Source organism: Poecilia reticulata, chromosome 13 (assembly GCF_904066995.2).
Source record: "Poecilia reticulata chromosome 13, P_reticulata-male-v2, whole genome shotgun sequence".
In the NCBI taxonomy this organism is placed as follows: Eukaryota; Metazoa; Chordata; class Actinopteri; order Cyprinodontiformes; family Poeciliidae; genus Poecilia; species Poecilia reticulata.
Genome location: NC_088842.1, coordinates 19,360,217 through 19,386,398, shown reverse-complemented (window position 1 = coordinate 19,386,398; position 26,182 = coordinate 19,360,217). Strand labels below are relative to the sequence as shown.

Genomic DNA, 26,182 nt, shown 5'->3' with positions numbered 1-26,182 from the left:
TCCAAACACAGCCTAGAGTAGTTTGTTGAAATAATATGTCACCGATCTCGCAAGATAAGGTGAAAACAATGGAATCAAGACTGTAAAAATACGATCAACGGTTCATTTATTTACCTTTCAAAATAAAATATAAAATTTCAGTTTTAGAAACTTACACATAGTGCAAAAGAGGTAGCGGCAGTTTTAATATAGTTATTAGAGTACGCATGTGTGTCCGATTTGTTATATCAGAAATAATATTTCTCAAGGCTGTTTTTTTTTTTTGTTTATTTATTTTTTATTTTTTAGTCATCACGTAACAGTGAGCGTTGTGTTTTCTTTACTTTGAAAGAAAAAAACGGAAGTCACCTCTTTCGTAATATCAGACTTAACACGGTTGGAGGTGTGGATGGAGGCGAAACTTTGATAAAAGTAGCGACGGCGAGAAGTTTCTCTTTCTTTTTATTGCCAATCATAATTTTCTGACTTGGGAGCATGTCCGGTTTGTTTATGACGAAGGCTCCGTTTTCTCGATGGCGACAACAACACAGCTGCTGTTCCTATGACATGACAGCAGAGCCGAAAACTTCAGGAGCCAAAGTTTGAGCAACAACTTCGTCGTAACTATTTCAGTTATTAACGTTAGAGGGGTGGGGGGAAACGGTGGCAACAATGGCCAACATCGCTTTGTTTTCGATTTGGGCATTTGTTTTTAGTCTCAATTTCGGAGCGACGTACTGTTACTTTTCAATACCGCTGAAAATTTACCCGGGGAAATATAATTTTACCACTGAGGCCAATTTGTCTTCTGTCCGGGTGGTAGCGCTGAAATCAGATGGAGAGGGTCTCTCTCTGGCCTCTGATCCCAGCGGCACGGTCAACTTTCTGGACATGGTCAACAACCTGCAAGGGGACTCTGGAAGAGGCTACTACATAGAGATGTCTATTGGCACTCCTGGCCAAAAGGTACTGTATCATCTTCACAGAGCGTACATATTTGTTTAATACCTCATTTGAATTAACAGTTGTTGTTTTTACTTGGTTTATTAGGACTTGTACTTTGCTTTGCTTGCTCTCAGTCCATTCACTATCTTATGCGAGGTATTGAACGCACTTGAATAATAATAATTTCAGTGTAACATGAAGGAAGGGAATATTTTATGATAAATGTGACGTAGTTTATTGTGAGACTTTATTAGCCTTTTTAATCAGGGATAATTAAGGTAAGCCTGAGCCAGAGCTGTGCTGCAGCTGGCTTTACCAGCCTTGGGGTCTGTGAGGTAGGCTACAGCTTCCCACACATTTGCTCTCACATGATGCTGCCTGTGAGGACCAGTGTTTCTTTCCAGGCAGCTGACTGGGATTATAAAGCTCCCATGGAGCAAAGAGCAGCCCCAGACTTGTAAAAAATAAAAATAAAATCAGAGCTCATTTCTGGAGGTTATAGATGAGGAGTGTTGCAGAATCATAACGCTAAAATTTGAATGGATGTTTCTCAGTTTATATTAAAAGCTGAGAAACTTTATGACATAAAAATGTGCCTAATTTTATGCTTCATTCAAGGCATTGAATATTCAATAAATAATCTGTGATCAATGTTATGTGTTTTTAGGGATTAGAGTAAGTGTCCATTGACTTCAATTTATTAAACCACATTTGTTATTGTGGAATATAGTTTCACTGTTACAAACAGCAACAGAGGATATTCTGCCTTAAAACAAAAACACATCCAGCTTGCAATATTTTTCAAATTAATCATTTATGCTCAATCCTGAAAATAAGATATAAAATATTTCGAATCCCTTTTTATCAATTCTGGACTTTGCACAGGATAAATAACTATGTCCTTACTGAACAAATCAGCTGACTTTTTGTATTTTAGTACTTGAAAACTCTAACTAACTGAGTATTTAGTTGATTTCTCAAAACAAATCAATCAAACTTTGGACCAGAACTGTAGCAATAAGCCCCAGTTGTGTTGCTAAATAAGATGAGAAATTCAGGGTTGGTTTACTTTACATTGTTATTGGACATATTTTTTTAAACTGGAAACAAAAGAGGCAAATAAAAGTAGGGGTTTTTTTGGTGACGGGACAGCCAGGGGTGTAATCACCTGTCCACCGTTTTCAAAGAAAATAAATTAAGGAAATTAATTTATTTTTAAATTAAGTTTTAAATGTTTTACATAAAAAAACAACCCTTGATTTTTAGCTGTTAATTAACTGTAGCTACCTCCATGTAGAGTCCCACAGAAATAAACACTTGTGAAAAAGGGACATTTCATATACGGAGCAGTTGCAACTCTGTTGCCAAACAGAACACAATAAATGTATTCAGTAATATTTTGAAAAGTAAACAGCTTACAATAAAGATCTCATTGCACCACTAGTGGAAAAAGAGCCAAAACAGCCACTGCTGTAATCCAAAACAAGACTAAACCACATTTTTTGGAGGGGGACGGGGGGGTTGCCAGCATTATTTACCATTTATTGTGATTATTACATTATTGCTGATACTAATCATGATTTCCCCCCCCCCCCTCGATACCAATAAACTGTGCGGTAATTGGCCATCCCTACCTCCTGCTTCATTTCTTTGAGTTGCAAAGAAATTCTGCCAGGGGTAATCTGTCATCATTTTATTCATCTAGTAATGTAAAGTGCCTAACAAGATCATGTTAATGATTAAGAGGGGCTAAATGTGCACGAGTGGGGAATTAAGAATACATGAGGCCTTAGGGGTGGCAGCGATTTGCCATTGTGCTCTGAGAGGAAGCGTTTGAAGCAGAGCTTAAACCAAAGGTGAATTATCTCATTAGTAAGTTGACCTGTTGCCCCCGGGCCTCTCAAGTTAAACAGATCAGAGCTTTTAAGGCTCCTGTGGTGAAGCTTTAGTTTCTCAGGCTCGCAGAGGCTTATCAGTTCTACATGCTAAGAGGGTACAGAGAAATCAAAACTGTTCTTTTAGAAAATATGAGGTTAAGTGTCGCATATGTTTGACTAACTGTCTTATTTAAATAAATCCACCTCCTCAATATTGAGGTATTATGAGACCAGGCATGAGAATGAAGTCCCAGATGCACATAGATAAACTCAGATATGCAGCCATTCTACAAATTACTCAGTTGCTTTTTATAAATTATTTCATATACAGTGAACCCTCGCTATAACGCGGTTCACCTTTCACGGTATCGCTGCTGCGCAGATTTTTTTTTGTGCAGTTTTTTTTTCACAGTATTCTGTGTCCTGATTGACCCTGTGATTGGTAAAAACAGTCTCCGCGCTTCTTCTTTACGTGAGTGCCAACAAAGTTACGGTATTTAATAAAGATTGGCCATTCAGGAGATAGAAACTGAAACCATAAAATCCATTTATCTGAACTACAAGGCTTCTTAGAGTGCGTGAAAAGCAAAACATCTTCTAGTTGAATTACGACGAGACAAAACGATAGTTATTTATAAACAGCTTTCATATATATAACTGGAAAAACACACTTACAGTACCGTCATGTGACTCTTCCATGAAATCCCCAAGTGTTTATCATAGTTTCACATTCCACTTAATAGGCAGGCGCTGCAGTCATGGATTCAGACATTTAAAGTTTTGCCCTGCGTATTGCATGGATTGGTGTAAGTTACTCCCTGTATGATAACTTTGAATAAACCACCACAACTTCATGGTATTACATTATTTCTAGTTCTATATCCAGCTAGCCCATGCTTTTTCATAACAGAAATCAAACAATTTGATTTAAAATATGTTTTATCTACATTTGGACGTCATAAGCGTTAAAGATGTTTTCCAGAAATGCAGCAATTAATTAACCAGGAATTAAAATCAACCATCAGATGTTAAAGCACCAAAAAAAATAAATTTGTTTTTGTTTGGCTGCATTTCAATTAATTTCCATTTCATGGTTAAAACTTCAACTTTAAACCTATCAATAAACAGCACTTTCTCTGCTGTGATGCACTTTTTATGTTTTGAGTATAGCTATTAAAAAAAAGTCAGATGCTGTGAGTTAGGGACATTAAAAGGGATAATCTCATAACTTCTCTTCGATGGGATTAAATACTGCTTCTTCTAAAAGAGGAAACCTGCAGCTGGTTTCTCTCCTTGTAGTCAAAGATTGATATATTTACTAGCAGAAGTAAAACAAAAGACCACACAAATTAGTTCCTATTCCTATGTGTCACCGTGGGCAAGAAAATTGGAGTCATCAGATCATACTGAGGCCCTATGAAATCAGATTTATTTTTGTTTTAATTACTTTAGCCAGTCCACCTACGTAGAGACCAGTCAGAGTGACCTCAGTAGTTACACCTCTGTGTTATGTGACAGGACAGGTGAACAAACACCTGTTTCAGTTACTTTCTCTGGACACAGACCCAAGGAACAGGATGAAAAGTAAATACTGCTATGACAGTTTTAGGAAATGAACCCACATGACTGGTTTGTGTTGTATAGTCTTACAGTGTCTCTTATTGGCAGTAACTGTGTTAAATTGTAGATATGACCATTGTGTAGTGTGGAAACGTTTAGAAAAGTATTTGTATTTCTTGACTTTATTCCTCATTTTGTGTAAGTGCTACAGCCTTCTGTCCTTTTTGTGTGTCCTCTCGTTTTTCCTTCCTTTCTCATGCACTCACCTCCTTTTCTTGTGTTCCTCCTTTCTCTTTTTCCGTCTTCATATCACACCTCTATTCTTCCCTTTGGACCTTTCTGTTTTTTTGCGAGTAGAATACCCGGGACTTTAACTTGTTATTTTTGTTTAATTAATTACATAGATTTTAACGCGTTAAGAATGTTAATGCTATTAATCATTTTTTTGTTGTTTGTTGTTTTTTTTTTGCATACAAAGGTTCTGGTCAGAACCCTGGTTTTTGCGTGTTCGTGATGCAGTTGTAAATCTGACGCACAGGTGGCATTTGCAAATGAAAGCAACGAATGACAAAGTCACTTCTCTTGGCCGACTGGGGGTTCATTTTTGCTTCAAACAACGATTTGATACGATGCTGGAAAATGTGATTGTTGTGTGCAAGTCGTACAAAAAAGAGGTTTTTTATTTTAAAATAAATTGGATGAATGATCGAGGGTTCTGAAACACTTCAAAGCCAATTGGGCATAATAGCACTTTCCACCAATCAGATGGTTGAATGATGAGCTCATGTCTATTTATTCAAATGTTTTTGAGCAAAAATGATTTTTGAATTAAAAAATGTTGCTTTATAGTTATAGATTCCTAGCATTTGTTTCTTGTAATTGGTTTACAGATAATGGAAATCCAAGACTCTGTGACTCTGAAAATCAGAATACTGTGAAGAAGGTCATTATTATGTGACATAGATGGGATTATAATGCAAAGAAAAAGAGCAGTTTCACCACCTTTTGATATTTCTGCCCAGATGAGCCGGCCATTAAACTTTGCTTCTCTTGGCATAATTACAGCGAGTCCATTACATCAGTTATTCACGCCAGCGGAGCTCAATCCACTTCGATTTAAATTGGTTATTTGTTGCCAGAATGTCCTGTAATTCAATACGATTGGGTCACACTCTCGGTATTATACTAACTAAATCATGATGTGATTACAGGGCTGTGGTGTTAAACAAGGCGCTATTCAAATCAGCCTCTAATTGCTGCATCTGTTAACATGTGGCACAGCCGGGCTGAGAGAGGCTGCGGAGAGCCTCACATCTGCTAATTGCTACAAACAGGTAGCAGATGCGCGTTGCCACCACGGAGCCGCTGCCAATTAGGCAGTGAGTGTTCAACTGCAGGCTGCCGCGATGAGAGAGAAAAAGAGAGAGAGAGAGATTTGCCTCGGGCTCGGGAGCTAGACTAGAAGAAGTTGTGGGACATGGAGACGAATAAAAATGCCCTCACTGTCCATCCTCACAAGTGTTTTCCAGCCAGGCTTGTTTGGCTTGTTTAGGCAGTGGATTGCTGCCATGGACAAGGCGATGGTGGGGAGTTTTATGGTAATGGGACCAGAGCCAGCCCAGTAAGAAGAAACCCATAAGCCTAAACAAGAACAAGTTAATAAAAAAAAAAATCATGATTGATCTTTCAATGCCATTGTTTCATAATTTATGAATGCACACATTAGCTTAACAGTAAGAAGTGTTCGTGAAACAAGTTTTGGAGCAAAGAATGAGGAAGTTATTTCTGGCATGTCTCTCTCTGCACTAACATTTGTAGCTTCTTCCTGCTAATCCACTCTGTTTACAGTAAAAGAAGACTGATCTTAGTTAGACTGCGTCTGTTTGCTGCTGATTGAAGGACTAAAGATTCCACAGCCCGTAGAGATCGGCGAATTTGTTTCAGATGTGGGAGGAAACAGGTGGTTGTGGGGCCTTGTCGTGGCAGGGAATGCTTTTCAGTGACTGTGGATTTGGCCTGTGCTTTAGTCAAGGAGGTGACAGAACTCCACTGGCTAATTAGTTCATACTCGCTGACTTGATGCCTGGAAGACAGAATTATATCCACTGCTGCTCGCCATTCCCCACATGACACATACCCAAACGGCTGGCTGGGTCATACGGTCATGTCAGGCGCTCGAGGCTGTCATGTTCGTCTCCCAGATAGCACATTAGAGAGTAATTATGTCACAGTCTGTGTGCTGTATTTTGTGTGTGTGTGTGTGTGTGGCTTAACAGCAGTTTGTGTGATAGCGGAGTATGCGGGAAGAGTAATGTGCCAAGTTAATCTTTCTTTTTTCCACCCAACCAACTTACAGTAAACTCTAGCACAGGGTTTTCTTTTTCTGTTTTAAAGCCTCTAAATAAAAAATAATGCAACTTAAAACTCTGTCTGCTTGCGTCTGCTGTCTTTTTTTTTTTTTTACAGTGTTGTTTTATGAGTTATTTATGTAAGGACGTGCAGCTTGTATCAGTTGTTAAAGCAAACTCTTTCTTGTGTGTTTCAGCTCAACATCCTGGTGGATACAGGCAGCAGTAACTTTGCTGTGGCTGCTGCTCCACACCCATTCATTACGAGTTACTTCAACACTGCACTGTGAGTGGCACAAACACCTTGTGTGGCAAAATTCACATGCTCCTGAAAAAAACACAACACTACAGTTGTAGATCACAGAAATAATACATGCTCTTCTGAGAATTATTTTGGTAATTCAGCGGACATTATTTGCTTTCTAGCTGCCTAACAAACAGAGAGATATAGTTGCAGACTCTCTTTCTGTTAATGTTGATGACTATGGCTTACCTCTGATGAAAACCTAAGAATAAAACAACCAAAATAAACATTGTTTTTAATACAGAAACTTTATGTCATATCCATTTTATGGCTTTTACAGTCATGGTAAAGAATGACTTGACTCCCTCCAGAAGGAGAGGATAAGCCACAAACGAGCACAGTTACAGAAGCTGAGTGCTCTATCCAAGTATATTAGTGGAAAACTCAGTGAAAGGAAAAAATGTGATCAAAAAGTAGACAAGTAGTGGGATAACAACAGCCTAGCAAGCATGGACTGCAATGGGAGTCAGGACTTTAAGAGCCATGCAGGACATGGGCTACAACTGTTAAGTTTATCGTATTAAGCCACCACTGAACCAGAGATATTCAAAGCCTCATCTGGGCTAAGAGAAAAATAAAGATTGGGCTCCGTAAGCCAAAATCTTTATTTCAAATTTTGTAAAAATTTGCATTTCTTTTGGAAATCATGGTCCCAGTATTTGGAGAGAGACTAGAAAATCCAAGTTGCTTGAGATCAAGTGTTAAGTTAACAGTCAGTGATGATTTAAGGTGCTAAGTCCTTTGCTGGTGTTGGCTCACTTCCAGGAAAAGTTCGAGCTCTTCTGCTGAAAAGCTTTATACAAATGCTAATTTCATTTTCCAGCAGGGTTTGGCACCTGCCCAGGCAACCAAAAATATGAATACGTGTGTTTATTACCGTGGTATCGCTGTGTCTGACCCCTGACCTAAGCCACATGGAGAAAACTATGGCGTGTTGTGAAGAGGAAGATGAGACGCCAGCGCTTCAGGCTGATTGACTCCATGCAATGCCACATTGATTAATAATTCATACAAAAGGAGCTCAGATCAAGCATTGAGTTTACATACTGTATAATACATGGACATACATTTCAGTAGGAAAACTAAATTTCTTTTATTAGCTTTTATACTGGAAATTTTCTAAGAGATTATATTTTGGTAATCAAAGTTAACAGAAATAAAAACTTTATTTATTTATTTTTTTTAATGCAGCTGCAATCTTTGTTCATTATTTTAGTTATTTTGTTGTTGTTTTTCCATTGTCTTAATATTGTCTCTTTGTGTAAAGAAAAAAAAAAAAAAAAAAGCACCATTTTTCTTCACGCTGTCTGTCTCCTTCCTCTCCCCAGCTCTAGTACCTTCCAGTCAACTGGTCGCTCAGTGGGTGTCAGGTACACACAAGGCAACTGGGAAGGTGTTCTGGGAACTGATCTCGTCTCCTTGCCCAAGGGCCCAAATGGAACCATTGCTATCAACATTGCCGCCATCCAGTTGTCTGACAGCTTCTTCTTACCTGGAATCGACTGGCAAGGCATCCTGGGGCTGGCCTACCCAATGCTGGCACGGGTGAGATGCAGACTCTTTGACCCACTAAGACCTTTTAAAGATATGTCTCAAACAAGGAGATAAACAGCAGTCAGATCACAACAAGCATGCAACTGTCCCATCAGGCTTGGTCCTGGCTGCTTGGAGGACAGAAATGCACACTATGTTGAGTTGGATATTAAATGGTCAGAATCAATTAAATAGTGCAGCTATTAGCAGTACATTGTATATTAATATTGTGATTGTGTCCAATTTAATTTGCTCACAATAGCTGTTCTGGACGCTGCGGCCTCTGTCGGTTTCTCTCCCCAGTGAGAGATACAGTGTCAGTACGGTGTTCCAGTTAAATAGGCTAGGAAAGATGCTATAAAGTCTTTGCAATGTATGAAATGACTTTAAAAATAGATTGGTATTGTAACAATAAAAGCTGTACAAAGGAAGATGATTTGCTTGATATAATGCTTTGTCTTCCGTGCAGTACTGCGTAAGATCCCGCTCTGCATATCTTTCACGGTTCCGCATAACTTCAGTATGAGATCTTATCTTAATGTAGTCACTGATGTTTCACATGACAACAGAATGGTTCATTTTCAGCAGCCTGTACTGTGATGCTCTGCTTTGTTTTCTTAAAAAAAACAATTTTCTTATTTGATTCAATCTCATTTCCTCTATATCATTATGATATATTTGATACAGATAAGTTGCTTCCTTTTTGAGACATTCAGTAGCCTAAAATTTGCATACTGTGGAAAAGTATTTACTCTTATAGATTTCTTCTGTTTTCACTCTCTTGTGCCACTTGAACAAATGTTAATGTCAGACAGTAACTTCTATTAGTACAAAAAGCAGTTTTTGAATGATGGTTTAATTAATTAAAGGAAGAAAAGAAACTATCTAAACCAACCCGTCTCTTTTTGAAAAGTAATTATACTCTAAAGCTAGTAACTGGTTGTTCCACCCTTGGCAGCAACAACTATTTGTGATAACCAGTAATGAATCTTTTACGTCACTGTGAAGGAATGTTGGCCTACTCTGCTTTGCAGAATTCGTCATCACCATCACCATCTTTGTCTGATTTTCATGTTTGTTTGATGATCCGATGTGTAAGTGAAACACAAAAAAGTGAAAAACTGGAAAAGTTTATATGGGTAAAGACTTTTTCACAGCTCTGTAAAATGTGACAAAATCCAAATCGCTTGACCTTGTTAGCTTTCTTCGACATGATAATTTAGTTGGGACCAGCACAAGAGATTCTTTCTACCTGAGCTGACTGGTAACCTTTGGGATCAAATGCCAGTGACTAAAGAGCAGATATGCTCACACTGACCACTTTGTGCTTTTGTTGTCTCTGAAAAGATCAGGTTCAGCTTGCCTGAGAACTATTAGTCATGCTTGGGATAACACAGAACTGACATGAACAACTTTGTCACCTAAAGAGAGAACATTGTTTGGTCAAAGGGCAGAACTCTTGTTTTGGACCTGCAGGTCATGCACTTATTGCGGTTGCTCTTTTTGGTCAGAACATTTTTAATGTTTAATTCAGAATTACTTTCTTTCATTACTGCATCCCTCGATCTACAGTTGGTCTGCTATTGATGATTGTGTTTTTCGCAATATTTATTCTAAATGGAAAAGGGCCTGTAACGCGTGGAAACTTCACTAATTAGGTAACTTCTAAAAGTAGTCTGTTGCACTAGATCTTTTACGAGTATTGGATGTAAAGGAGGTTTAATTCAAGTATATTCTACTCTGTTTTTAGTTTTTATTCGTTAAGAAAATGGAACACCTTCATTTTCTATCTATTTCACGATTGTGTGCTATCTAGTGCATTACATAAAACCCCAACCAGGAGTAAGACTATTCTCTCCAGACAATGTATAAGCTTATGTTCCAGTGTTTAAATTGATGGATGGTGATTGATTATGCCTTTCTTGTCTCTTGATCAGCCCGACTCCTCCGTGGAGCCGTTCTTCAACTCTGTGGTGAAGCAGCTGGGAATTCCCAACATGTTTTCTCTGCAAATGTGCGGGGCTGGCCTGTCAGCCAGCAGCGCAGTCAACCCTCCTGCTGGCAGTCTTGTAAGTATCCGGCACGACTCCGGAGAAGTCTGCCTAAGTAATACTTTATATACTAATTAATTTCGAAATTGGATTATTCTTTAAAATATTATTTGATATCGGCTTTGAGTTTGCACTTTTGAGTTGGGATCTTTGTTCTTTTAATATAAACAGTACCAGTTGTGCCGAAACACTGAAATGCTGTTCAGCAGTTTCTACTCGCATGATGATTTAACACTAATTGATCAGAGCAGCACTCCCGACCCCTCTAAGGGACAAGGGTGTGGAGAAAATGGATGGATGGATGGATGGATGATCAGAGCAGCCGAGTGCGTTTTAAAAACAAAATAGTTGACGTGGTTGCGTGTCAGCATCTTTTCCCTTTGGATGCCCACACTGGTTAAAGAGTGACTCATTAAACTAAGATAGCTTCCTGCTGAGAGCAGGTCTGTCTCTGTTGCGCACACAACCTCGGTACCTCACATGCTGCATCTCCATCATGTGACTCTCTGATGCTGACAGATGGATTAGATGGTAGGAGGTCCCTGGGTGTTTATGTACTATGCTGTGCCAGAGTGTGAGCAGATGGATAAACCTGTGCTTTTTTTTTTTTTTTTCCTTTTTTTTTTCTTTGGTAGATAATGGGTGGAGCTGAACCAACTCTGTACCGAGGGTCGATTTGGTACACGCCTATCGTAGAGGAGTGGTACTACCAGGTGGAAGTGTTGAAACTGGAAGTTGGAGACCAGAGTCTGAATCTGGATTGTAAGGAGGTAAACATCAAACTCTGTATTGATTCTCTAACTGTACTGTCTCTGACTTTAATATGAAGTGCCACCCACATTTATTGGCACTCCTGGTAAAGATGCGTTAAAAGCCTAATAAAAATGCCATCCTGTCTTCTAGCAGCATGATTCCACACTAAAAAAAATCTGAAAAATCCAAAGTTTAATTTCAGTACATTTAATAAATAATATAAAAATATGTGTTGAGAAATAAGTTTTTAATAAAATCGCAATGCTCTCGTCACTATTCCTCTTTGGACCAATGCTCCTATTATGCATTTTCTGTTAACTTTGATCCATTTTGAAGAATAAAGTCATGCCTTAAATGGGCCTGTTTTCAGAAAATTGCTAATAGGGTAAAACAGCAGTAGGAGAAGTCGCAGTGGTTACAGACAACAAAGACAGAGTCGGTTCACTTGAAGTGACACGCTTTGGATTTTATGAAACAAACTTGGGTTGTGAAACCCAGAATTGTTCTGTGATCTGAAATTTAAGCAGGACATGATCTATGGGCAACTAATACTGAAAGTGACTTATATTTATTCGATATATTTTTCAAAAATGCATACAAGAGTTGTAAGTTAGTTCTCAAAATATAAGCAAATTTGTTTGGTCAAAATAATATCTATTACTAGCAATGACATGTTTTCTATATTCCTTATAATGTATTTATATCTTACTTATTATATAATTAGTTTTTTATTCTTTTGTAGATAGTATAATTAATTTTCAGCTCAGCATTTTGTTTTCTACATACTGTGGAAGAACACTCTGTTGCTGGTAAATCATTGTGTTTAAAAATGTTATCTTATTTAAGTGTAAATAATAATCATAATTAATAGTAATAATGAAAGGGATTTCAATAAGTACCATAAAAATCATTACTACATTTTTCAAAATTAGGCAGCGCTACTATTGGGGTTCCCAGATGTTTTAGGAGAGAAGCAGGCCCACATCATCACAGCTCCTCTACCGTACTTAATAGTGAGCATTTCTAAATATTGATCCTTGGTTTCACATTAGACCCACCAGGAACTTTGGTTGGTGAAAAGTCTCACGTGTCCAAAGCACAGAGTTCTCAGTCAAAGTCTCAGTAGAGTTTAACAATCTCCACATATTTACATTTGTGATGACAGGATATCACTCTCATTGACATTTAGACTCTGTGTAATAAAGTGTTATGGAGACCTAGTATCTCAAAATTGCAAATGGAGAAAGAAAGAAAAAATTTGTTTTCAAAAACTTCAGCTTTTTTAAAAATTTTTACACATCTTTATTTCAGCATATGATCCCAGCACAGTAGTTGTCCTCAAGCTTCAAAGAAACTGTGTTTACATCTAAAATAGGATAGTTGGACGATGTCAAAGGTCATTTTTATTCTCAATAGGACAATTATAAATGTAGCTGACTTGCCGTGCTGCTGAGGAAAGTGATGTGGTTTACCTGCTTGTGAAAATTCGTCCTTGTATTTTATTCTTTTTTTTTTTTTATTTCTTCAAGACATTTTAGAGAAGCCTGTTGAACTAAGAAAAAAAACACTGATGGTCTCTTTCTTTCAGTATAACGCAGATAAAGCCATAGTTGACAGCGGGACGACACTGCTGAGACTTCCTATCAATGTCTTCAATGCGGTGGTAGAAGCCATCACAGGCAGCTCTCGGGTACGCTGCCTTCTTCTCACAGACAATGATGAAACATGTTGTCAGAGCAAAGGGATGCTGAGGAGAATAGCACACACTCACTGTTTAAGGATGCAGTAGTTGTAGGTGGAAGGGCTCATTGTTTTTCTGCTAGGAAAATAATTGTCTTGCCTTCATGCAGACGGCCATTTGCAATGCTTTTTATGTTTTTTCTAACCTTTTGAGACTTGAGATCGACTTCCGCAATTCTTCCAAGTATACTCTCATTCCTGCAAAGCTTATAGATGAAAGATAACATCAAAACCTGCTTTGGCGCAGTAGTGACCTTCTGTTCCGTCTCTGTGATTTAGATCGAGAATTTCTCTTCAGGGTTCTGGGATGGCACCAAGCTTGCATGCTGGAAGAAGGACGAGAACCCCATGGAGCTTTTCCCAAAGCTTTCAATTTACCTAAGAGCCACCAACACCAGTCAGTCTTTCCGCATTACCATCCTGCCTCAGGTAGATATGCACAGAAATTAAAATCACAGCTCCACCTTTCGCCCATGTCGGTCTCAAACTGACTAACGAGTCTAATGATTGTTTTGCCGTTCTGCAGCTTTACATCCAGCCGATCGTAGACACAGAAAACGAGCTGGAATGCTTCCGTTTCGGTATGTCCCCATCATCGAACGGCCTGGTGATCGGCGCCACTGTTATGGAAGGTTTCTACGTTGTGTTCGACCGCAGCCAGAAGAGACTGGGCTTCGCACTCAGCAGCTGTGCAGGTAAGAAAATTACGCACTAAAGACAGGTTAATAAGTAGCAACATTTCAAGAAAATGTTCGATGGCAGCCTAATGATGCCCCTTGGTGTTAAACAGAGCAAAACATTTCCGCGGAGAGTGACTTTGAACTTTCTCCTCTCATATCCTGCTGGAGCCACAAGCTTGTATTTCATTGAGATTTCATAGACCAACACAACTTAGTCCATAACTGTAAAGTGGAAACAGAAAAGAATAGTTCTCGGCATTTTCTACAAATGGAAATCTGAAAGGTTTTTCACGCATTTGTAGTTAGCCCTCTACAAATGGACTAACTACATTTGTAGAGGGCTAACTACACATTAGATTTGTTTACTAATAAACAAATCTAATGCATCCAATTACATTCAGATGTCACCTAATAACTAAATTAAGTCATCCTGTGCCCAATCTAATCTAAGTATAAAGTATTAAACAAGCCACACAGAATAGTGGACCATAATCCTCAAAGCTCCCCAAGACGTTTTTGCCAACTCACAATGAGTTGGCAAATATATCTTGGTCTATTTTACATACAGTCATGGTGTTAAGAAATGTCAATATAAAGTTGCACATAGGTAGACTTTTAAAGGTCGTCAGTGGAAACGTGTTTCCAATATATATCAGGTAATTGGGTGTTCATGTTTGTTTGTATAATATATACAAACAAACCAACAAATACAAATAACTGATGGCATGAAATGGAACCGCACATGACAATGGGGCCTTTCTAATCAGACCTGCTTAATAATCAGACCCTCTACGACGGTTTAAAGCTGTCAGTAGAGGGCAGTATTACCCCATAAAGATCATTTAAAATAGTCCAACTAGTTTGGCTTTTTTTTCCTTCTTACAGAAAGTTTCTGTCATGTTTATGACAGACACAGTGCCAGCCAGACATGAAAAGCTCATGTCTGGCTGGCACTGTTTTCTCTGGCATTTTGCACATAAATTTATGGTGCGTTTGTATTCCAAAGAAAAACACATAAAACTTCAGATATCTCACAAATAAAAAAATAGAATAGTATTGAAATTTGTTTATTGTTCTACAATAGGGAAACTTTGGTGCAACAGCTGCAAAGTGACAGGCTGTCAAAGCACAAGGATTCACATAAAGATGAGAGAATATAGCATACATGCACAGAATAAAATGCAGTTATTAAAAAGCCTACTCCATTTCAAATTAATGTGCAATAGGTAGGTTCATTTTAAAAATGTACAAAATGTGCAAATGTGTGTATTTAAAGACAATGAGCTATTTATAAGTAACAATAAAAACTTTGTAACAGCAGAGATGTGCAGATATTATTTAAAATGAGTAAAATATGTGCTACTAACTGTGTTAATGTACATGTTAAATATTCATAATGTAACTTTGGACAGTAAAGCTCATCTTATTTTACGAACTGACTAGTAAATACAATATTATTTCAAGATGATGCAAACCTATTGCCAGAAAATGCAATAAGAAAGAAAATTATTTGTGTCCCCTACAGGACTCCATATATTTCAAACTTTCATTTGTAAATATTTTTTAAAAATCAAGTTAAATTTTCCCTTCCACCTCATCTGTTGGTGAAGTCCAGAAGGTTTGAGGAATATGAAAACTTTCAAAAGACACGGAATAGACTTGGATTAATTAATAACCAGGATACAAGCGGACTCTAAGTTCAGGTTGACGGACCAACGCTTTGTAAGATTTTGCTGACCTGAAGCCACTCGGCAAACATTGTCCCATGTGCAGAATCCACCTCTGGTGTTTTTAGCAAGTTATGCTCATGTGCTGCATCAGGTTAAATTAGGTGAATAGTTTGGTTTTGTGTTTGTATGAGCTTTGGAGAGGGCTCCTGTTCACATCGTAAAGTACAAAGAGCGGCTTGTTGAAACTAAGCAAACACTCTTGAAGCAGATGTTGGCTTAAGGCTGAGGATGCAGGCTTGTGACGTTTAGTTGCCGACTTTCCTCTCTGTTCTGGCGCACAGACAAACGGCCTATTGATGCGCTTCTGTGAAACCAGGAATTTCAGTTTTAAACGTGAACCTCAGGATATTACCCTCCAGCTGACAGCTTTATTTAAGAAGCTGCATGGGCACTATGTGATATTTAGCATTCTGTTTATCACAATAATCTATTAAATATCACAGAGTTTGCAGAGGATATAGAAGGGAATCTCCTTTTGCATTTGTTTAGAAATTGCCCCTTTTCTCTCCGTTCATTGGATTCAAATTTTTATTCATCAGTAACATGATTAACTTGCAAAAGCTTTCGTGCCCCTTAAACTACTTCCACATTTTGCCACATTAAAACCACAAACTTCTATCTATTTTATTAGGATTTTGTGATAAACCTGCACAAAGTAATGCATGATTGTTGTAAATAAAACTCTGAAGAGTGGGATGTCAACACTTTGTAGAGCCACTTGCAGTCTCTTGGGGTTCACCTCTACCAGCGTTGCACATCTGGAGTCTGAAATCTCAGAGTGGATGGAGAGAATCTGAGGACATCAGATTTTAAATACTGTCCAGCTGGGGGGTGAAACTGTCTCAGTTTCAAGTTTGTTTTTGTTTGTTTTGTTTTTTTGCATTCATCTCCATCTTCCCACCAAAATTGACACGTCTTCTGTTTCCGGTAAAGAAACACCAACTTCACCTGGTTCAAATTCTGTAAAAAAAAAAAAAAGAAGAAGCTTATATGAAGCACTTTTTGCTATCCAATTATTTATTATCTAATTAAAAAAAAAAGTAAACAGTCCAGCCCCACACCGAGGTTAAGTTGAGCAGAAAGAGCTGAGCTTTTTCACATGCTAGAAGTATTTCTGAGTTGCAGATGCATTCTTTTGCATTTGCATGGCAGTTATTCTAGTAACTGAATAATTGATTACTAAAATAATCCTTGTATGATGTCGCTCTGCTAAAACTCTGTTCGAGGAGACCCCATAAGGGCAAGTCCTCACGTGGATCGATGTTTTTAATGTTTTTATTTTTAACTTTTAATGTTTTTATCTTTTTTAATCTTTTTCAAAATCTCTTTCTCAGTTTATTCTGTTTTTATTTTTATTTTAATTATGTAAAGCACATTGAAATGCCTTGCTGCTGAAATGTGCTATACAAATAAAATTTGATTGATTGATAAAATAATCATTGGTTACAGCCATATTCACTGCTTCCAAATTAGCTTTTTTTTGGTGATAGTAGGGTTTCCTGCTTCTGAGCTGTCTCGCCTTTGTTTGCAGTGAGTGACGGAGAGCCTCTCTCAGAGATCGCCGGGCCCTTCTCAGCAGCAGACGTGGCAGCAGACTGCTCCAGCAGCGTGCTGAAGGAGCCCGTCCTGTGGATGATCTCCTACGCCCTGGTGGCAGTCTGCGCCCTGATCCTCATCGGCCTGCTGCTGCTGCTGCTGCTGCCCTGCAGGCACCGTGACCGCGGGGAGATCACAGACGAGTCCTCACTGGTGCGGCATCGCATCAAGTGACTGCGGGGAAACGGACGGGCGAGCACGGTCAAAGGACTGGGAGACAGCGGACAGAGCCCGTCCAGAGCTGCGGAGTAGAGGGTGGAGGTCAGTTTGTACTGATCAGCCATGCTGAATAAGAATGATATTAGGCTGGACTCATAAGCTTGGCCCACGGAGGTAGACGGACAGATGAGCTGCCTCTTAAAGGGAAATTCCACTTAAAAACAGCTGATAAAAAAAAAAAAAGTCCTAAAACAGCTGCTAGAGCTGAATGTGTGCTCCAGTGGTTGCATTTTTCTTCCTCCCACTTCTAACCAAACAAAGTGAACGGTGTCTAGATAAAAGGAGGACCTTCTCACTATGGCTTTTATGAACCTCAACGCAGTGACGTCTTGTGGTTGTGGCTCATTTTTTTCCCTAATGGAAAAATGAATACACTAAGAGTGTGTTCTCAACCTCTACATCTCAATTGAACCAAGTTATTTGGTAAAATGTAGGACATAAAATACGAAGCTCCGCCAAACTATAAAAGTCACAAAGTATCTCGTCTCTTTGCTGCTCATCGACCCAGCTATGAGTATTATTAGAAGTAAGGAGATGAGGAGCACCTTTGGACCCTTCTGTGTTTTTATTATTCAAGGGACGTATATTTTAAAACTCGGTGTCGATTATCTACAACAAATCTTTCTTTTTGCAGTTTACCACACTTTTGCCAATTCTTTGATTTGATTGTTGGGGCTTTTTGTATACTGACTCTCCACTCTTAGGTGGGGCAAAATGAAAGTTTGTGGGAATAAAGCTGCTCAGATAACCATTGGTAGTGCTAATGATACTTTAAAACAACAGGTTTACGTTGCCTGCAGTGCCTTTGTTTCTTAGCTCTCTGCTCAAACTGATAAATCGTATCAGCAGGTTAAGATTCACTCTGCTGAAGTGCACTTTGTTTCCAAAGCTGATCAACAGTATAATACAAAGCGACAGATCAATATCTATGTTATACAATTTTTTTTTTGTATTATTTGTGTAAATCTGTACATTTTCAGATTTATGTGTTTGAGTTTTTTTTTTTTTTGTTGTTACGCTATTATTTCTGATCCTGTAGCCTAATGTCAAAAGGCTACTTCTATACAACACCTTTTGTTTTACAAAGCAAGAAGTATATGTGAAGAGTTCCTGAAGTGCATAAGTTGGAAAAACATCTCCTCATTTTGGGTATGACTATGGTTAGCAGTCTGGAAATCTAACTGACTTAATGGCTTCCAAATAAAAAAGTCTTTGCACATCAGCCAGATTAATGCTACACAAGACGACTCACCAGTAAAGCTGGGGAGGACAAAAAATACTGTGTGGAATAATGTAGATTTAAACTTCAGTGAGTTCTCCTGAGCTGCACACTCATACTTGTCTTACTAATGTTGCCCAAAGTCTGAACTCTGAACATGTATAACTTTATTTTGACGTACACATGAATATTTGACTGTTCATTTATTTAACTGTGTATGCTTTCAGTGCCAAACATTGTAACTGTGTTGTAAATAAAATCATTTGGGACAAATCAAACATTTTAAATTAAAAAAATATTTTGGGAGCCAAAGAGAAAAAAATTAATCCTTGTGTTTTTTGTTTTGTTTTCTCTTCTTATATCTCAATCCCACCATTGTCCAGCTTATTTGGGCTTTAATAGCATATGAATTTACCAGATGTTGTTCCGCTATTTTTAAATGTGCTACACAAGTGGAACATTAATAATACTTAGTTTTATGCTATTCTATGCAGATGCTCTGTCTGCACTGATGAAGATTTGCTTACCTTTCAAATCTTACCTTTGCCAAGGTGACTGAGGTGGCAGAAGAATTGGGCTCAGTTTCTTATTTAACAAATAATTAAAAGATAACTTTGGGCATCAAAGACTGAGTTGTAAAGGCAGTCATTAGACAGCTGTGTGACAAAGTTCATCTTACAGATTAGTTCTGTTTTTATTTTGTCTCCAATAAATAAATAAATGTTCAACATCATCAAGCTAATTTTAAAGTCAGGCAGCCTGAGTGAAAATATAATGCAGTTTTCAAATGACTTAATATTTACAGGGGGAAAGATTATATAAACCAATGGGACCCTTTGTCAAAAAACTAATCATCCCAAATGATTAAGTTTGGGATGATTAGAACTGCGATTTGCATGTCTTTATGAACGGCTGAGTTCGCTCACTAGCCACACCCGGGCCTGATTATTGCTTGACCTGTAGAATAAAAAATAAAAAAATTTAATAGAGCCAGTCTGTTGCAACGAATCTGAAGAGGTATCTCAGTGAAAACTACTGGGATATTTCAGAAACAGAACATTTCAAACCTGGTGGTCGCAGTATGATGAACTGTGGCTCTCACTGATGGAAACGTGTGAACTGGGACAACCTGCTTTAATGGCAGAGCCATAAGTTCACAGCTGGACAACGATCCAGGTCACCAGCAGGTCCAATTTTAAATGGCTCAAAAATGAAATATTTTATTCATTTTTGACCTGTATGTAATTATTTAAATAATAAATCATAAGTTTATTTGTGTAGTACATTTCAGCATCGGGGCAGTTCAAAGTTTTTTACATGACAAAAACATAATACACTAACGTATTATGAAACAAGCAATAAACCTATTTACTCAACGGCCATCATAAAAAAATCATCAGTAATATTCAAATATACATAAAATATATTGACCAATATTATAGTTATTAATCAAACAGGTAGTTTTTATCCCTTGATTCAAATAAAGACCTTAAGTATGGCCTAGTCAAAGTTCAGATGCTGTGGCAATAAACGGTCTGAAACTTTAAAATGTGACAAACCCTGCCTTCCCCCCACCCACCCCCCTCCAAAAAAACCCAAGATATAATCAGTAAGATAACACATACTTTTTCAGAGAGACAATAGCGTAATACTTTTCATAAAACACATGGCACCATCGTTTTATATTCCATATATCTCTTTTTTTTCCCGCCTCCGTGTGGAAATCCTTTTGCTGAAAAGACATTTGGGACTTTCTAGATATGGGGGTAAGCAGAGATGTGTTAATATTGTGACTGATCTGTTTTTTTCTTTTAGGCTATGAAAAATTTTTTTTAAGGAAGTAAAAAAAAAAAAATTGCATTATACAGGATTATAGAGGAACATGAAGACAATATTACAATGTCTTCATGTAATATGCAAGACAAGTTATCCAACTTGTCTTGCTGATCGCCTTTGGTCCCGTCGTCAGACATCTTGATGCTTCTGTAAACACAAAATAGAAACATCGCTATGAACCTGGTTCCACATTGCTTGCAAAGTGGACTAAAAAGACCATTTCCTATTATTTAAATAAATAACATCTAAATAACTTCCAAACAATATTTTAAGAAAGCAGGAGATCAGAAAGCCAGTCTGCATTATTGATTGGCAGAACTGGGTCAACTGATTAATTGCTATTAAATCGCACTAATCACAGCGATTAATGTGATCGTTATCACATTAATCGTTACAGCCACAGCAATGGCCACATTGCAGCATCTCCTACTCTACAGTTGAATAAAATGAGAACCAAAAAACACCCGCAGACAGACTTTTACCTGCATCTGTCGGTAGATCCAGTTCAGATGGTGTTTTATGTTGGTGTAGACGCCTGGTTTATTCTGTCCGTTGCAGTGTCCCCCCCACACACCATCACCTAAGAGCCACCACAGTCCATCCATCTGGGCCACCAGGGGGCCGCCGCTGTCCGGCTGAAGTTCAGGACAAATACAGCAGACAAGCGGTCAGCTACAGAGTCACGCAAATCATAAACAATCACTCTGTGAATCCGGATGCGCAACACAAAGACTCAGACTGATAGGATTTTTATTTATTTATTTATTTCAAAAATGTTCTTTGAGGGATTTCTTTTTATCAATGAAGAGGACTGAATAGTTGCAGTAAAGTGACATCATGGTCAGCTGAGCTCTAACTGAACATGCCTTGTAGGGCTGTGCTGTATAAGTGGTTTGTTATAAGACACAGAAATGTATTTATTTTAATCTGCTGCCATGTGTGCCGGATAATGCGGGACTTGTCCAACTGTGCCTTAAAGCAAATTACATAAGAGCATAAAAATGCTTTAAATTCCTCCCTGAACAGAAACCCATCTGTCTGCGGTTGAAAAAGCAGCCAGTCATTTGTCCGGGCGCTCTCTCTTTTACAGCATCAGGTGAGTTTTATTATCGATGCGATCTCAGGAAATGCACCGCTGATGCCTGGACACAAGGCAGCGACTGTCTGGCTTTGCTCAGGGCAAAGTTGTGCAGCAAACTCTGTCCGCTGTTCGTGATACACGTCACGTGCGTCATGTTGCTGGTGAGTTGCTCTTACGTGGCACACGCCGGCTCCTGGTTCTGACTCTGCAGCGCAGAGCACATCCTGCGGTATCCTGCCGCTGTACGCTGCGGAGCTGTTGCACTCCGCAGAGGGGATGAGTGACACCGCAGCCTCCATCAGGTACAGAGAACCAGAATCTGAAAGAGAAACCAAACAGGTGAGCCACTCATCCCTGCTTTACCTCTCTCAGCATTTCGCTCCCCAAAGACGTTTTACTACAGTGGTTTTATGTCATGAACTTTGGCGCCATCTAGTGGACAGCTTTGATTATTAGAACCTCTGTCTCGCCTTCGTTTGTTGCGGAGCCGAAGTACGTCACCCAGCTCTTCTCGGGCTCAGTGATGTTTAGACCAGCATTGGGGAGACACACGGGTCTGACTTTGCTGGAAGCTGCAGCAGGAAGATGCTCGGTTTTAGGTTTAACAGAGAAAACATTCGTGCTGCGTTGATCAGAGTGACTCTTTAGTGTTGGCTTTCTAAGAAGCGAATCTGTAATGCTCCGTCTGGAGCCACATTTCAACCACAACCTTTGATTTATCTTATAGCTTTACTGACAGACGATTACAAAGTGAAGGAAATGGAGATGGTTTTCAAATAAAAAGTGTGGCGTGCCCAGCGTCCATAACTGTGTTAGCGCCAATCTGACCATGTTGTAATTTCTTTGAACGATGTTTATAACATTGTATTATTATTATTATTTATTTCAAACACAAATAAGTTTTGAATTTTTTTAATGTGAATTTTATTTTGAAGATACAGCTAGAACAAAAAATATATATACTAAAAACCTTGAATTTATTTCCTTCTACTTCACAATAAGGTGTTACTTTGTCTTAGTTTATCAGGAAAAATACACAGATGTTTGTGGTTGCATATTGATTAAATGGAGAGAAAAAAAATATTAAAGTTGTACTTTTGCAAGCTGCTGCGTGTTTTAAGTACCTGTGGCATCCAAAGGCTCAAAGAGCTTCATTAGAGCGACATCATTTTGCCGAGTTTGTCCGTTATATTGTTCATGTGCTATTACCCGACTCACAGCGTGGGCAGGGTTAAACAGAGGACCCAGTGGGTCCACTATCCCCACGTACACTGCCCAGGCTTCAGGACTCGGAGTCCTGGAGAGGGAGGAAAAACCAACCAGCAGGGTCAGCATGGATCTGACTTCATCCTCTGCTTTAAAGAGGGAGCTGAAGAAACTCCTACCTCCTCACGCAGTGGGCTGCGGTCACGATCCAGCGTGGAGAGATGATTGCTCCCCCGCAGCGATGAGACCCGGCAACATGGAGGCTGACCTGCCAGGGCCAGGAGCCCACAGGGGCCAGCTGGGGCCCAGGGGCCTCACTGGAGTTCTCCCTGCTCCCACAGTCTGAAAACACAGCCTGCAGTCAGTGTTCACTGGATTCCACATCCAGGTCGCGAGGAGACGATTGAGTGGAGGGAGAATGTTCAACACACCTGTACACCGCAGCGTCACTATGCTGTTGTTGCTGCAGGATTTGCTAAAACAGCATGAGGGGAAAGAAAAATGGGATCAGGGAGTTTTAAGTGTGAGTTTTCTACAGAACTTTTATTCTCTTCATCAGCTCTGACCTGAGGACGAGTTGTCTCAGTATAGACGCCTGATGGCTGGAGCTTCGCTTCACTGATAAAAATCCACCAGTAGAGTCAGTCGTTTGCTGTCCTGATTTAAAATATGTGTCCCTGTCAATACACACGTTCAAACATACAGGGTTAAATTAGAAATAAAATCTCTTCTCCGTGTTTTAGTTTACATTTCATCAACAGTACCTGCTGTAACCGATGTCTTGGCAGCTCACTTTACCCTGCTGCTCACTGAAGCCCTCAAAACAAACCGGCCTCCAGTCTTTAGTAGGAGTCCAGTAAACCTCAAGCAGGAAGTTCGAGCCACGGACTCTCACTAGGAACAAAATAAAAAAATCCACACAAAGATATTATCTGAGCGTCTGGGTCAGATCTAAAGCGCAAACACAAGAGACATACTCAGAAAATACGAAAACAATGCCTAGAATTCATGCGGAGATGGAAAAGAAAGCCTTTAGTCTTCACAGGCATCTCCGCAGCATAATGCAGCCATCACCGTGCTCCAAAGTGGATAAGGGCTCTTCAGTGTAATGCTCGATATTTTAATTTCATTATCTTGAACTCTGATGTAAAGCCAGTATATATTAAACTAACTATTAGGGAGGAACCTATAAGAAAGGTTGTTAGTGTCTCAGCTGATGGCGTAGATTGTTTCCTTGCATACTTTATTTTATTTATTTTTTTACCACAGTTAGCTTCATCCTGGCCTGCAGGACAGTCCTTCACTCCGTCACACCACTGGGATTCCCACACACAGTTCCCATCTCCACACTTCCTTCCATGTAAACACGACGAGGAATCTGGACAATGCGACCAAACCAATAAAAGAAGTATTTGTTAAGCTACACATTTATCTGCAAAAACCCTCCATATACATGTTTCTTTTTTGTTTGTTTGTTTTTTTGCGATCCAGGTAATCCCAGCTCTCACAGTAATAACCAAGCAGGATTCCAGCCATCAGCAGGAGGAGCAGCAGCGAGATCCCAGCAGCCACAGCGAACTTCACACATCTTTCTTTGACACCTGAAAGGAAACACAGTGAACTGAAGCCTCTCTTGTGTGTCCAAATCCACTATCTGATGCTGCTGCTTTAGATCTCAGTATGTTTGTGCCAAAGTTTGACCTGAGCTACATATTTGCATTTTCGTCTCTGTAAGGAGTAACCTGAACGCTGAAGCACAGGGGAGACTTTTCATCAAGAACTTTGGGGCTAAAGGGTTATAATGAACATGATGGTTTTCATGGTGTGAAGTTAATTTTCTCACGCACATCATCACTTTGCAAAGTATTCATACCTGTTTGATGCCTTATATCCTAATTTATGTAGCAGAAGGAACTGAAAACTAGTGCATAAGAGCAGAATCAAGGTCCTAATTGAAGGTAAATGTTGGTCTCAAGTCTTCTGATGAAAGGAGATTTTTTTTTCTTTTACACAATACCTCCACCGATCTTGCCATCAACTGGTTAATGTTTTATAACCTAACACTGCTTCAAACTTTTCCAGAACAATGATGTGCATTAGAAATGAATCATTTCTTAGTTGATAATTATTTAAAATGGATCATTCCAACAAAATCCCATAGAATTTATGCTGAGATTAAATTATATACAGGCAGACTTTATGAATTAAATAAAATCTGAAGGCAGGGACTAGAATAGTAGAGGGCGGCTAACTACATGTATTAATATGTTTTTCAGCTTTTTATGAGCAAAATATATTGAAAGCTATATATGCTTTTCTTTTCAATTTACAGTTATGCACTACTTTGATTTCACATAAAATCCCAATAAAACACATCTATTTATGGTTTTGACGTCTTAAAAACTTTTTGCTTTTGCAAGGAACATTTCCATATGGAACTTAAAAATAAGTAGAAATCGTTCCCGTCATCTAAAACCCAATCCATGATACTTTCAACTGGAGTTTGGATATGTTTCTTAAGCCTGTGTGTCTCTCTGAACATAAAGCCTCTTATTCAGAATCAAAGTCATTTTGGCGTCGTTAAAAATATTCCAGAAACTCCTCTGGTTACTTGATAAGTCCAGCTTTAGATGTTTTCCAGAATATTACTCATTCTGAGGGACTTTTTTTTAAATTTCTTTGTGAGTTTTCTGACTAATACACACGAGTGTTAATTGTTTTAGTTGAGGTTGCACTGATGTTAGATTTCTAACTAACTCAGATTCTGTAGACAAATTAATTAATTTATTTTTTTTATTCTCTGCAGCCTATAACAACAATTAATAAGTTTTCTTTATCTTAATGTGCCTTCACAATATATTACTTTCTTGTGGATGGACTAAAAGGATATTTTTTGATAAAGTGGTGATAAAAAGGAGTCCAGATTTACCTTTTTTGGGAGGGATGGAGAGGCTGATCTCTGGTGGAGGTGTGAGAGTCACATGGTGAACATACTGCGGTTTAACATCAGATCCACTTAGTTTCCTTTTGTCATCTTCATAGGTAAAAGATGGAGCTGTGCTGGGATACTGTTGTAAAGAAATACAAGCATCCAAAATATAAGTCGTTTATCCAGTGCCTTAATATTCACTACTTTTTAAAAACTGAAACATTTTGAAGGTTAGTGTGACCGAACGCTTACTTTGTAAAGCTGTTGTAAAAGTATATAAATCTAACCTTCAGAATGCAAAAGAAACGCAACCGAGATTCACCAATGTAATTTCTTTAAGCAAAGGTGAAACCAGCGAGATACATTTTTAATTCAAACATACACAATTGAGCACCTAAAAAAAAAAAAAAACGGATTCAAGAAATGAAGTTGGTTAGAAAACTTACTGGATTGGTGAGCATCATCTGTTAATCCAGCAGTAATCTCTGGCTGGTGAAGTTTCTTCCTGTGGTCACTCAACTATTATTTTTTTAATTTCCGATCCACACGCCTGGCCCAGAATCAGTGCTCGGCTCTGAAGGTGAAACGACTGTCTG

The 26,182-nt window shown here is 38.7% G+C and overlaps 3 protein-coding genes across 3 annotated transcripts; 1 reads left to right on the top strand and 2 right to left on the bottom strand.

Moving 5' to 3' along the window:
- The first annotated feature begins 327 nt into the window (after positions 1-327).
- bace2 (beta-secretase 2) lies at positions 328-18,860 on the top strand. Its single transcript, XM_008425295.3, has 9 exons — positions 328-945; positions 6,907-6,995; positions 8,342-8,558; positions 10,484-10,615; positions 11,233-11,367; positions 12,939-13,040; positions 13,370-13,519; positions 13,617-13,785; positions 17,032-18,860. The coding sequence occupies exons 1-9, from the start codon at positions 652-654 to the stop codon at positions 17,268-17,270; spliced, it is 1,527 nt and encodes a 508-aa protein (XP_008423517.1). The 5' UTR covers positions 328-651; the 3' UTR covers positions 17,271-18,860.
- Positions 18,861-20,111: 1,251 nt separating this feature from the next.
- Positions 20,112-21,875, bottom strand: LOC145554509 (transmembrane protease serine 4-like). The gene is made up of 3 exons (XM_081614395.1): positions 21,628-21,875; positions 20,853-21,005; positions 20,112-20,517 (listed from the first exon to the last, which is right to left on the bottom strand). Exons 1-3 carry the CDS (start codon positions 21,748-21,750, stop codon positions 20,500-20,502), a joined length of 294 nt encoding a protein of 97 aa, XP_081470521.1. The 5' UTR covers positions 21,751-21,875; the 3' UTR covers positions 20,112-20,499.
- An 8-nt stretch (positions 21,876-21,883) lies between these two features.
- LOC103474389 (transmembrane protease serine 2-like) lies at positions 21,884-25,668 on the bottom strand. The gene is made up of 9 exons (XM_008425296.3): positions 25,587-25,668; positions 24,166-24,258; positions 23,922-24,035; positions 23,422-23,551; positions 23,224-23,334; positions 23,089-23,132; positions 22,837-22,999; positions 22,576-22,748; positions 21,884-22,023 (listed from the first exon to the last, which is right to left on the bottom strand). Exons 2-9 carry the CDS (start codon positions 24,191-24,193, stop codon positions 21,884-21,886), a joined length of 903 nt encoding a protein of 300 aa, XP_008423518.3. The 5' UTR covers positions 24,194-24,258; positions 25,587-25,668.
- Positions 25,669-26,182: the final 514 nt, after the last annotated feature.

Bases quoted from the DNA above. Each gene is read 5' to 3' on its own strand.
- bace2 (XM_008425295.3), top strand. From the start codon at position 652: ATGGCCAACATCGCTTTGTTTTCGATTTGGGCATTTGTTTTTAGTCTC. The intron at 13,041-13,369 runs GTACGCTGCCTT...TCTGTGATTTAG, and splicing joins CCATCACAGGCAGCTCTCGG to ATCGAGAATTTCTCTTCAGG. The intron at 13,520-13,616 runs GTAGATATGCAC...GCCGTTCTGCAG, and splicing joins GCATTACCATCCTGCCTCAG to CTTTACATCCAGCCGATCGT.
- LOC103474389 (XM_008425296.3), bottom strand. From the start codon at position 24,193: ATGGCTGGAATCCTGCTTGGTTATTACT. The intron at 22,749-22,836 runs GTAGGAGTTTCT...CTCCCTCTCCAG, and splicing joins GCAGCCCACTGCGTGAGGAG to GACTCCGAGTCCTGAAGCCT. The intron at 22,024-22,575 runs GTACTTAAAACA...TTCCTGCTGCAG, and splicing joins TGAGCCTTTGGATGCCACAG to CTTCCAGCAAAGTCAGACCC.
- LOC145554509 (XM_081614395.1), bottom strand. From the start codon at position 21,750: ATGGAGGCTGCGGTGTCACTCATCCCCTCTGCGGAGTGCAACAGCTCC. The intron at 21,006-21,627 runs GTAAGAGCAACT...CCTGAACTTCAG, and splicing joins CAGGAGCCGGCGTGTGCCAC to CCGGACAGCGGCGGCCCCCT.